Source organism: Neophocaena asiaeorientalis, unplaced genomic scaffold (assembly GCF_003031525.2).
Source record: "Neophocaena asiaeorientalis asiaeorientalis breed wild unplaced genomic scaffold, Neophocaena_asiaeorientalis_V1.1 scaffold55, whole genome shotgun sequence".
NCBI classification, from domain to species: Eukaryota; Metazoa; Chordata; class Mammalia; order Artiodactyla; family Phocoenidae; genus Neophocaena; species Neophocaena asiaeorientalis.
In genome coordinates this window covers 7,745,216-7,758,450 of record NW_020175684.1, presented here as the reverse complement: position 1 = coordinate 7,758,450, position 13,235 = coordinate 7,745,216, and the positions used below count along the sequence as shown (strand labels likewise).

At 40.0% G+C, this 13,235-nt stretch overlaps 1 protein-coding gene across 7 annotated transcripts in view; it reads left to right on the top strand.

Annotated features, from left to right (window-relative positions):
- The window catches only part of APP (amyloid beta precursor protein), a 275,159-nt gene that overhangs the window by 134 nt on the left and 261,790 nt on the right, over positions 1-13,235 (top strand). For 6 of the 7 annotated variants that reach the window (XM_024732020.1, XM_024732018.1, XM_024732017.1 and 3 more), the window contains exon 2: positions 18-167. In XM_024732020.1, coding sequence (XP_024587788.1) covers positions 111-167 — 57 coding nt within the window. In that variant the 5' untranslated portion in view covers positions 18-110. Of the gene's footprint in view, positions 1-14; positions 168-13,235 lie in introns of all 7 variants that reach the window. The other variant, XM_024732015.1, reaches the window with a different exon arrangement.

The following is a 13,235-nucleotide window of genomic DNA, read 5'->3' as shown; positions in this document are numbered from 1 at the left end:
GCGCGGGGCCACAGGAGACGGCGGCGGCGGCGGCGGCGACACCGGCAGAGCAAGGGCTCGGCGGATCCCACTCGCACAGCAGCGCACTCGGTGCCCCGCGCAGGGTCGCGATGCTGCCCGGTTTGGCACTGGTCCTGCTGGCCGCCTGGACTGCTCGGGCGCTGGAGGTGGGTGCCGCGCCTCGGAATGGGGTGGGTGGGGGAGGAGGGGACCCGCTCCCTCTGAGTCTTTAATCCAGAGAAGCCGGGGGCAGTCGAGGGGACGCCTCTCCAATCCGCGCCCAACACCCCCGCTTGCGGGCGCCCTGCGCATCCCAGCCTCCGGCCCAGCCCTGCCCTGGGGACGCGCGCTCCGGCCAGCGGAGAGGGAGCGGGCGAGGCGTCGGGCCCCTGGGTCCGCGCCGGTCGGGGGCGAGAAAAGGAGGAGGCTGTCCTGAGCTCGGACCCTGACTCAGTCCCTGACTCGGGGGCCGGGGGGAGGCGAGACACGTCCAGATGAGAGATAGGGGGAGGGAGCACGTGGGGAAAACCGAAAACGCAGCGTCCCTGGATCCTGTCCCCGGCACTTAATCGCTGCCCTTCCCTTTCTCTCGGGCCCTGGCGAGGAGGAGTCGGGACAGCTCGGGAAGCTGGGCACCCTCCAACCCCCGCTTCCCTTTGCCTTTTCCGCCCCGTTTCACCTTATCTTCGCATCCCCACCACCCCTTCCCGGCCCGACCTCCTTCCTCCTCCTTCCTCTTCGCGGCTGCTCGGGGCTGCCGCCCGAGTGCGACCCCAACATGCAGGGTCGCACAACACCCTCCGCAGGCAAACTTTGTACATTTCTGCGTCTCCCTTTTGTGTTAAGTTGAGAGAGATGGGAGGGGTCGGACACCCGCAGCCACCTCTCACCTTCTCCAAGCCAGGACATTGTGGGCGTTCGCTCGCACCCTCCGATTCTCCTGGTGAGGGCGAAGGTCCCTGGGAACAAAAGCCGCGACACCCCGCCCTCGCCAGCCCGGGGCGCGGTGGGCTGAGCCGCGCTGGTCTGTGCGCCACCGAGGCTGCCGCCTGACTCTCTTCCCCGTGTTGCGCGTCTGTCCCGGAGGGGGCTCGGCGGTCCCCCCCCCCCGCCACTTCCCATCACCTCCGCGGCTTGCTGATTCTGTGCTCGGTTGTGAAGTCCTTGAGAAATACGCGGAGAGTGGGGTGTGCGTCTGGAAAGGGCAGTGGCTGGTGGTGGGGAGGCACGAGCACTCCCCTCCTATGCATCAAAGGAGGCGTTTGTCTGATGAAGGCGCGGCCTCTTCCCTGGCAGCGCTGGGCACTCTGGTTTAGCTTCCCTGGGGACGCGGCCTGCTGTGGAGGGTCCTTAGGGTCTTTTTTTTAGGGTGCAGATGAAAGGGTTGAATTGAGTGAAGATTAAGACGGAGAAGATGGCGCCTCTGCAGTGCAGCAAAGAAAATCTGTGGAGGCTGCAGCCTGGTGAAATCCACCCACCGCTAGGTGTATAGCAAGTCTTCCCCATTGATCCAACTCTCGAACATTCAGCTAACGCCTGTGCAAAATGACTATTTTCCTTTTTATCTGAAAATGCTTAGAAGTTGTTTGCTTGGCAGCTGGGGCAGAAAAGGTGGTATTTCGCATCCTTTGGGTTCCCATTCTGTATTTTACTATTGGTAACCTCCCTTTCCCGGATGTTTGTTTGTTTGTTTCTCCTCTTCCCCTACCTCATGGTGATTTTCCAAGAAAGCAATTTCTGGACAAATGTTTTCCTGTAATTCCACTGAGACTATACTGAGTGTCACACCGTTAACAGCTTTTTAGCCCCTAATTTACAAGGTCATTGAACTTTTTCCTCTTCTGTCTTTTTCCTACAAGTGGCTCAGGAATCACCTCAGGGCTAGTTAAGGCAGATTGTTTTAAGAGTTGAAGAATTTGGTTTTCTATTTTAAAAATGCATTTAATTAAGGGAGCTGGGATTTTTCCAATACTTAAATATACTCCAATGATTATTTCAGTTTTCCTGATTGTCTTATTACACATTAAAAGACACATATTAAGTAATTAACAGCATATCATATCCTTTATAGTTGAAGCTTTTGCCAAAAAGTAAATATTTAACTGTTTTGAGCAATATTTTTTTCTGTGTAAAAGGATGCAGCGTGTAGGCAAATATGATTCAGATTTCTTTTTTAGCCTGTTTGACTGCATTTTTTTTGCTCTTCCTCCCATCCGTTTGGACATTTTCACTGGTTACTGTCACCTCCTTCAAAGGGTGGAGGTGAGATTCACAGTTTGCATTTTGCAAAGCGTTAATGGAAAAGTAGGCAATTCATTCTGATGAGGTTTGAGGGAGATTTATGCAGCTAAATCTCTGTCCACTGAAAAGATGTAATTATGAGTTGACTGTCTTTTGCAGGGCTTAGAAAATAGGTCTGCTGCAGATGGCTCAAAAAAAGAAATGAATAAGGGCAATGACAATGGGGCCTCAGCTTCTGGGGGAGGCATCATTACCTGAATTGATGATTTTCCCTAGTACAGTGACAGAGTATGAGTTAAAAAGGCCCTGACATTTATTTATTTAAACTTGATTCCTCTTAAGTTTTGTTTTCCTATATTGTGGGATTTAACCGAATCACAAGTATCTGCTTTCATAGTGGTGCTGATTCACAGATAATATATACCTACTCACACTGGCCAGAACTAACCTAATGGTAGATGCCTGAGCACAGAATAGTGAAGCTCAGATTTGATGGTGAGGTATAAGGAATCACTGTTTCTGCCTGATCTGTGGAAAGCCATGATATGGGCAGGGCACCCAAGCGGCTCTCTTGTCACCCTAACGAGCAGAGGCATGTGATGGGTACTTGGGAGGCCATTAGTACTGCAGAGAAGTACTCCAGAGAGAATAATGATCCCTGGTTCTGGTTGGGGAAATGAAGAGGAACATATAACTAAATAAATCACAAGGTTAAATTAGAAATGGCCGATTGAAAAAAGAAAAAGAAGTAATGTGACCCATTGAATATTGGTTTGAAAGAAAAACGGAGAGGTCAGAAACAGACTCACAGATGTAGAGAATACCAAGGGAGAAGGGGGGGTGGGGAGGTTGGACTGGGAGTTTGGGATTAGCAGATGCAAACTGTAATATTATATATAGAATGGATAAACAACAAGGCCCTACTGTGTAGCACAGGGAACTATATTCAATATCCTGTAATGAACCATAATGGAACAGGAAAAAAAGAGAAAACCATAGAGGTTATCCTTGTGGAAAAGGCTTTCTCCCTGTTGCTAGAGGACCTCTATTTTGTGTTACTTTTCATGGCATACTAGAGATTTCTATGCAGATATTTGTATGAAGATGAAGGTTGTCAGTCATTCTAGAAATAAACAGCTATTATGTGCCTTTCGTGTGGCCACTAAACTACCATTGAGTGTGGTAAAATTCAGTAGAAATGTACCTTCTCTTTCTGCACGTTTGATCTAGGTGGGGATATGTATTACCTTAAGAGACTTACGAAGCATCTTCGATTAATATACTTCTCTAATTTCTGCCTAGTTATATCAGTTACAAATGCAAAGATAAGCCTTATACATATACTTTAAAAATAAAGCTCCAGGAAGTAAGGTTTAGATTGACTTGCATACACCTTATTTCCCCTCACCCTCCTTCTCCTGTTCCCAGGAAGTTTGCAGAGTAAATAAGACGGGCACATGATTATGAAAGAAAACAGAAAGTGTTAAGTACCAAGAGGAAAGTACAGATTAAGTGGCATACTGAGTGAAATATTAACAGTATAAACATCTATATATAAGGAATAAAGGAACAGTGGGATGAGATAATCTTGGAGAATTTCTTGGTGGTTCCTTTCCAGCCAGATTTGTATCTCAGGTTGGGAGAAGGGAGATTAAGTCTTTGCTTTTACATATTTGTTTACATACTTCTCTCCATCTTTCCCCTCCTAGACACACACACGCGCACACACACACACACACACACACCCCTTCACCCCTACACCCCTGAGGGTGTGGGTGGAGCCAGTGTGGGATTTGATTTTCTTAGTTTCTCATCTATTCATTTGGGACCTTTTTAATTGATTCTCCTTTTGGACCAAGCTCTTTCCTGTAGTCCTGAAGCTAGCCTGGTGAACAAAACCATCATTTGCTTCAGGAAGCTTCCAGTCTAGTGGGGACCATACACAGACCATACACAAATCATTATAAGTGTGTGCTCATGAACTGTGACAGATGCTGAGACAGAAAGCAAAGGTGCAGGGTACAGTCTGGAGAGGAGTAGGGAATTCCAAATAAGGAGGTGAAGGACCAAAGGTGAGGGGCTGAAAGCAGGGTCTCAGAGCTCTGAGGTGGCATCTTCATTAGCACCTTGACTGAGGTAATGAGTACATGATGAAAAAAGTGATTCACTGGGCAGCAATGAGGAGGCTGGGGAAAATAAAATGTTTAGCTTGTTGTAGATTTTTCTGGTAGTTTTCTACCTCTTCATCTTCTACTTGACTATGAAATGGTTTCCTTTTTATAGTAGGACCTCACTTACATATGTACGGAGTGAGAATTGACACTAGCACCATCTTCTGCAAATCCTTGCAGATGCAAATCCATCTTCTGCTGTCACCCTGTGTGTCACAGCCCGTATCCAGATACACCCTCGTGAGTGGCTGGAGGAAGATGGAGGGTGGCAGGCAGAGGACGCCAAAGTGAAGGAATGAGCAGACCCCCTGAATGAGTAACAAGTTTAAGCCAGAAAATGTCTATTTCTTAGTTTTCCTTGTAGCTGTTAGTAAAAGGAAAGCAAATAGCACCTGAACCCTCAAACTGAATTTTGAAATGAAAACCAGAGGAAGGGGAAAATGTTATGTAACTGTTTTTTCAGTTTAATGTGGATAGTTTAAGAAATAACTGTTTCAGTGAGGACACTAGTGTTTTTCTTTGGGAAAAAAAAAAATCTGGTGAATTTTTCTCTTCAGATTAATGGTTAATAGATATGCTTTCCTGGTACCTTTTTAGAAGTAGAAATGCACCAAAAACTAGATTCGAATGGACTGCTCTAGGAATAAAGTAAGTCATTGAAAAAAAAGAAAAGAAAAAGCCTGGACGTGTTCATGAACTAATAGATATATGAAAAAGGGATGCTGAATAGATAGTTAGCTGACTATTCAGAGTGGGATACAGAAGACTCAGTTTCACATATGAAATCTTAGCTGAGATGGGGAGCTCAGAGGCCATTTTACTTATTTCGTCTGGCTACATCTGGAAGAAACATAAAATACAGATGTAGCTTGAGCGTTGCTAGGATTGTAGTATTTTATGAAAGAAGGTAGTGGTTGAAATGGGGAAAATGAAAGGCTTTTGAAAGCCAGCTCTATGGAAAATAGTGGAACTGTTCCTACATTTACAGCCTTGATTTCGACCAACGTGATGTCAGGCCAGCAACCAAGTCATGGAGTTTCTCATGTGTTCTGGGAAGGCAGCATTTCCCATTGATCAAAATATTGACTGTGGGTAGCTCATGCCTCAGTTTCTTCCCTTGTAAAATGGGGATAATAATGTTTATGGTTGTTGAAGATTGAGTAAATATATATATATGTGATATTCTTGGAACAGTAAATGAGTAAATATTGTGTAAAAAACATGTGTAACATGATGGCACCTTATAAGCACTACCTGTTAGTTACAATTACTGTTTATGATGATGATGTAAAATAGATACATTTAATCTCATAATTGTTGAAAGTTAAAAAAAAAAACTACATGATGTTTCATGACTTATTGACTAATGCACTTACCGACCAGTTAAGACTGTTACAGGAATTTGGCAGCTTGTTTCTGAGAAGAATGAATTAATCTGATTTAAATTGTAAAAAAAGACATTGCAGATAAAATTTTTATCACAAATAAAAATTTTAAAGTATATATTATAAAATTTCATTTATTAAATATTCATATGTATTTTATATTACAGTTGGCTTTTTTAAAAAGCATTAAAACAATACATGCTAATAGAAAAACTTGAACAATATACAGAAATATGTAAAAAGCATAAGCAGTTGCTACACAAGTGAGTAAGACCTATTTTAAATGTGTTTACCCTGGCAGCTTGCTAGACATGTCTAAAATTGAGCAAGTTTATATTCTGGCTCGATTATTAACTCAGCTATTAGTTGATTATCAGCTGTGTGCAAAGAGCTGTGAATAAGCTTGGTTTAGCTCTCAACAAAACCTTTTCTAGAGAAGTGAATAAACAGGTTTGGCCAATCTAGGCAGAAATGGAAGATTTCAAATGCCAGCAAAAGAATTTTGATGCTACCTAGAATAGAAGCTTGAAATAATCTTCATCAGAGGACCAGGAAACCAAAAAGCTGACTGCTTGAGAAGGTAACGCTTCTGTAAGAAATCAGTTTTCAAAATAAAATGAATTATTTTACTAGCTAGATGATGATAAATTCTGTGGTGGTCTACTCTAAAACTTTATAGTGATCTACTGCTTGATTAAAAGCATAGTTTTTTAAGTCAGCATATTTTGCTCATTATAAAATAAAAGGTTTCTAATCTCAGTTTCAAAATAAGGCTGAATATATTTGAGAATACTCCAAATTGGTGATACTGTGGTTAAGGTATTATTAACACATTGAAGAATCAATAAGCAAAATCCCAAGGAATCTATATGTTTTTTTTTTTTTTTTAAATCACACCAGTTCCTGTATTTCTTTATCACTGTCCTGCTCAGTCAAAAAAAGTGAGTTCAAGTCAGAGGATGCAATTATTGTAGCCATGTTTGAAGTAAACATGCTGCTCAGAATGGATACAGTGAGGAATGCAGGTACCACAACCACTTATGTAGGGTGAATGAGCAGGGGCAAGGAATAAGCAAGATGAACATTTCAGAAAAGGGAAAAGAACAATAACCCTGTTTTGTAGATGAACAAATTCTAGAATTCTTAAGGTCTTATTAGTGATGGACCCCAATATTTGTATCTTCTAATTTCCAGATGGTCTCTCTCTTTATTTTTTCTTCCCAAGTTGCAATGATTTTTAGTTGAGAAGTTTGAGCAAGAAAAAAAAATTTGGTGATTTATTTTGTTGATATGCAATAGTTCTTTGCTTGAGTCTCTTTCATAGAGAATCTAATAATTTGTCCTATGCTCTCATTTTGCTTCCACAGAAACCCACATTCTATCTTACTAAAGAATGTTTAAGGCATCCTAGGTGATTGGGACTGATAAATTACTTTTCAGCCTTAAAGGATGCTTCTGAGAATAAGAGATCTGCTCTATCAAAAAGAGTCATTTGTATTAAGTGAAGAAATGCATTGTTACTCTTGTTGCTTTGTTAAATTTCAAAGCTTTAATGACTGATATATTTTGACCCGGTGGAGACATTTTACAGGAATAAAGATGAGAGGTTTAATCCTACACTTGAGATATATTTGTCTACTTTACACCTGACGTCTTACCCCCAAGTGACCACAGACTCATTTGTTGTTTCTCCTGTCTGCATATGCTGGATTACAATAAAACTAACAAGGCAACATAGTTTTTATTTTTAGTCAAAAATGAAGAAAATAGTATTGTCTATTAAGGCTTGGTTAGTCCAAAAAAAGGACTTTTTATGTTTGCTCTAACTAATGGATGGCTTTTCAAAAGCATAATTATTGTTTTTATAAATAACACAACTCAGTTATTTTGTAATGGAATTAATAGGCACACATGATAAAGATAGATAAGTGCTGTTTTGTAACCATATTTATTGATTTTTTTCATCTTTCGAAGAAAAGAGGCCTTATCTACTTTGAAGATTGAGCCTTTAAAACTGATGCAAACTTTTTGAAATCTTTGCTTAACTCTTCAGAGACTAACATAAAAACATCATATGAAAAGTTATATTTGAGAGCAAATATTCCCCATGCTGATGCTCTTACTTACTTTTTTTTTTTTTAAAAACAAATAGGTTTGTCATTGCGGTGTATTGGTTTGAAGATACAAATGGTGAGTTTTTAAGAAACTCCCATAGAAACTTGCAAACATGCAGAGCGATCGTTCCAAGAATAGTTTATTCAGATACGTATATATTAGATGAATGAGCAATTTAAAATTAAAATCAAATGTCTATAGAGAAGTTACTAGCATATTTTCATATACAGAAACTTAGATTTTTATAGGCACACCTGGAAAGGAAAATTCACTCCTTCATTAAACCAATATTTTTGAGGTCCCTCCCCTCATGGGGAGTTTACAATATAATAAGGGGTAGACAGAATAAATAGCAAGTAATAGGGGACTTGGAAAAAATTAAGGTGGTAAGGATATCATAAGCAAATGCTAGGTGGAAATCTGCTGTGAGTGTGATATTTTATGTGGTGTTATCAGGAAAATTCTCTGACCTGGTCACTACCCAAATGTAAACTTAGATATCTGGAGGAGAGAACTATTTATTCACTGTGATGTAAAACAATAACCAGAGACACAGATCTACTTTGGTGGTTAGATATTAAAAACAAAAATGGTGGGGCAGGAACTCAGGAAGGTGTAGGAGGCTGAAGAAAGCCTATTTCCTACAAACAAGAAACGGGGGAAAGGATTTTTACCTGAGAGGGTCCTGCTCAGTTTCAAATCCAGCTCACCCCATTATTTCAGAATCCCTATCCACATGCGTGGCGTGTCCTCCACATATGTATTTGTAGAACAGAACAATTTCCTAGGTGGTGAGAGTACCAGCTTCTTCCTTGTGCTTTTCTGTATTTTCCAAGTTGCCTAGAGAACTCTTGAACTGCTGCTATGACAAATCAACATGTAAGAATTTAAGTGGGAAGGGTGAAGTTATTCCTGCCTCAGAAGCATAGGAAAGTCAAGTAAGCAGAGGCAGAAAGCCCCAGGAGGGCAAAGAGTAGGTGTGGCCAGACTTCAGTCCGTTCAAAATTTGCAAATCTGAATGGTCCCTGTGTATAAAGGAGTTCCAGAGGCACACTGCCCCCTCTCTTTGCCCAAAGATAGAAGGTCCACACAGAGTTCCTGAATCCTGGAGATTTCTCCAAATGAAAAAGCGTCCTGGGACTTCCCTGGTGGCGCAGTGGTTAGGAATCTGCCTGCCAATTAATCCTCCTGCCAATGCAGGGGACACAAGTTCGAACCCTGGTCTGGGAAGATCCCACATGCCGCGGAGCAACTAAGCCTGTGTGCCACAACTACTGAGCCTGTGCTCTAGAGTCCACAAGCCGCAACTACTGAGCCTGCATGCCACAGCTACTGAAGCCTGCGTGCCTAGAGCCTGTGCTCTGCAACAAGAGAAGCCACCGCGATGAGAAGCCTGCTCACCTCGACGAAGAAAGCCCATGCGCAACAAGGAAGACCCAATGCAGCCAAAAATAAATAAATAAATAAATTTAGTTTAAAAAAGTTTATTTTATATTGGAGTATAGTTGATTTACAGTATTGTGTTAAAAAAGTTTATTTTATATTGGAGTATAGTTGATTTACAGTATACAGCAAAGTGATTCAGTTATACATACATTTATTCTTTTTTAGATTCTTTTCCCATATAGGTTATTACAGAGTATTAAATAGAGATCCCTGTGCTATACAGTAGGTCCTTGTTGATTATTTTATGTTATTAGTGTGTATATGTTAATCCCAACCTTCTCATTTATCCCTCCCCCAACCCCAAAATTGGGATTTTTAATATCACCATTTAAGAGAAGGGCAAAATGAGGTTTGGCATAGGGGGAGATCATCTATGTAGTGATTGACGTCATGTCTTAATTGTGATAAGATCTCATTAATTGGGAAACTACCATTATATCATTATAGTGATAAGTAATACTATTGTTGTTTATTATTGTTTTCATAGTAATGTGTTACCATTATTATCACTATTTTTGTTAGTACCTATAAGAATTACCACTATTACTTATAAATATTGCTGTGATAGTAATAAGCATTACTATTGGTAACATAATAAGCATTGCTATTATAGTAATTAGTATTACTATAAATATTACTGTAAGTATTACTATTATCACTATTAGTAGTGCTTAAAATGACTATATTATTACTTACAATAAGTATTGCTATTTTTCTTGTAATAAGTGTTACTGTTATTATCACTTGCTTTTTTATTATTTAGAATAATAAATACTATTATTATTTGAAAAAAAATGGTGGAGCAGAGAAGGGACTATTGACTGTGATCACAAACTGTTTCCTATAATTTGTTTCATAACTCACTACAGTGCCTTACATCTAGTATTTACGAAATATTTGACAAATGCTTTAAAATCAGGACTCTAGGAATTTTATACTGTAATGATAATTATGTTTGATTTTTGACAGTTGAATTAACTTCTCTTATGTTTATGAAAATTGTAAATGACACCTAACTATAAGTGTACAGAAAAAAATTAAGCCTTTTAAATAAGATTTACTTTTTTCAGCCTTTTCTAAAACATTTTATTGTGAAAAGGTTATATAAATGCTGTCAACAATTTCATTTGCAACTCTTTATTTTAGACATTCAGTTGACCTAGCAGAAAAATACCTTGTTCGTGAAATATTTCATCAATCCTCTGATTGATTGGGACATTTTCAATAGAGAATGCCTAGAAATAATTTTCTTTGAATAAGATAATAGAATTTAGAAAGCAAACATTGTGTATTGGAATGAAATTGAGTGACCATCAAAATGAAAATTTCATTTTCATTGTCTCTTCAGTTTTCTGCTTTTTTGCCATTTTACAGCTAATATTTACTTTTTACTTTAATGTGAACCAGGATCAAAATGGCCCTTTAAGAAAAAAATTGAAATTCTGTTATTTCTCTTCTCTAAAGGAATTGTACTTCTCAAGTTCAAGATCTTGAAGCCAATGCCACTATATACTATTAACTTGACAGGCATTGAAAATCTAATTGAGGTCATTATGATTAGCCTTGTGTCTTGTCAGTGTTTTCTCAGGCTTGTTTTTAACGTTTTGTGTCAAGTGTTAAATCCTCTTACACCACAGCATCCAGAAAATTTCAATCCAATAAAAGTAAACTAAATTTGAAAATCCTATAGTTGTTTTGTGCGGGGCAGGTTCTTGGCTAACTGACAGGACGATGGAACAGGAAGGCAGCTTGTGTACTTCTGTTGATTTGACGAATTGTGAAAGGCTCCAGTTTCAAGAATACATTTGTGACAAAACTGCAATTTTGGAATCACTGCATACTTGTTTAGTGAATTAGGAGAGGAGGGAATTCTCTGAGCATGACCATGTGATTGAATGGCTCAAACAGTAGAAGCAAAGGCTGCTGGGTAGAGAGCTATCTTAAGATAGTGCAAGTACCGGGAACTTGGGACTGAGTAATTAATCAACGTGGCCATTTGAGACATCCAGGACAAAGATGATGAACAGGGAGGATATACTTAAATAAACAAGATAGGAAGCAGACCCACCCAGTTCCCAAGCAATTCCTTTCCTTGTCTATATTTGCCATTTAAAAATTTCACTTCACTTTCATGAGCCTGGACTCAAAGGTTAAATTTGTATCTTTGTGAGTTTTCTGGGTGGTGCTATAAGGACACAGATGGGAAGTATTGAGTTTGTTGGGAATATTTCTTGTGTGTGTGTTCTTAGTTGCATTATTGACTTCATAAATAACCAGTAAAGAGAAAAACATTTTAGCTTAAGTATTGGGTTTTTTTCCTGGAAAAAAAAAATCGGTTAAAATATCATTCTCAGCGTTTATTGCCACTGTTAAATTACTTATGCTTTTAAAAAAATCATTGTTGGTTTGCTCATTCATCTCAGAAATGTAACATGTGAAACTCAAACCCAAGCCTGTCAATTGATTCTTCTGTTAGCAGATGAGGGGAAAGTTTAATGCAGGATGTTTAATTGGATACTTGGATGATGTGTTCACCTGTTTTGTCTCTATTCGAAATTTTCTCAGGGCATTAGTGGTTGGCTCCTGTGTTACTGACACTCCCTTGGATTTTCGATTTTCATTATTCCTAATTTTTTTTAATCTCACTGCATTTTTCTCCTACTTTTTGAATTTTTAAAAATATCATTCATTTTTTCGGACATGTGCTGGATGCCTTCTCTATTTCAGGGTGACAGGAGCCCTAGAATCTTCGTGGGGCTATTTATAAACAGAGAAGTGATTCAGTCTGTTCCATGAAGGACTCACAGCCTGACAGGGGAAGAAAGAGATGCAGAAATAATTAAGTACAGTGTGCCAAAGGTCACAATGGAAGAAGGTACAAAGTCTTCATAGAAAAGACTGGCAGCATTTGAACTGGGTTTCAAGCATGAGTGGAGGTTAATTGGATCATAGTAGGGCTTTCCAGACAGAAGGGGCAGCAAGTGTGTAGAGGTTAAAAAGAGGAAGCCATGTGAATATGGGTGAGGGAGATGGTGTGAGGACAGTAGGAGATTAAGAGCTTTGGATGCCTTGATGAGTTTGAACTTCATTTTCTCAGCAATGGGGTCCTTTTAGATGTTTCTAAAATGGGAGTAGCCATTGATGACTGTGGTTCAGTTAGGTTTAGGAGCCTTTGCAGAAGTCCTTGTAAATGTCTGCATCATCTTGCTAGCCAGATGGTAGCACCTAGCTGCAAGGGAGGCTGGTACATGTGGTCTATTAGCTGGGAGTATTGCCACCAGGAATACATTCCAGGTTCTCTTACTGATAAAGCAGAGGTAGGGTATTGGGTGATAACTGGCATTCTAGGATGTAGAGGAAATACAATACAAAGGAATATAGACAAAAATGGGTAGATTAATAAACAGACCAAAGGAAAGGTTCTCTCTGAGCAATTAGATTAGGTTTTGGGGATTTGCCCACTTCTCCTTATCTGCTCGCTAACCACATAAGAAGCACATCTTTGGAGTGATGGAGGAGGAGATGGGGAATGCTGTTTTATTTTTATGGCAGGAACACCCCAAAACTAAGCCTTTACTGTGGCAGATTGAACCCAAGGTGGTTTAAACTTGGGGTCCTGGAAATCCTTTCAATCAGAGTGATGGAAACAGGTGTAATTCCAGTGGCTCTGTGGATAATAATGGCAGTATCAGTTTACTCTCCGCACTGGTAGACTATCTTTCATTTGATCTAGAAGCTTCCCTAAAGCACCCTTGTTGTTGTGCTTGTTCTTTGAAAGGAATAGCAGATAAAACAAGCTTTGAGGTTTTTAGAGAAGAGGATGATACTGGGAATCTTTTTTGAGCTAGATTTCCCTACCATGTTCAACTTCTTTTCC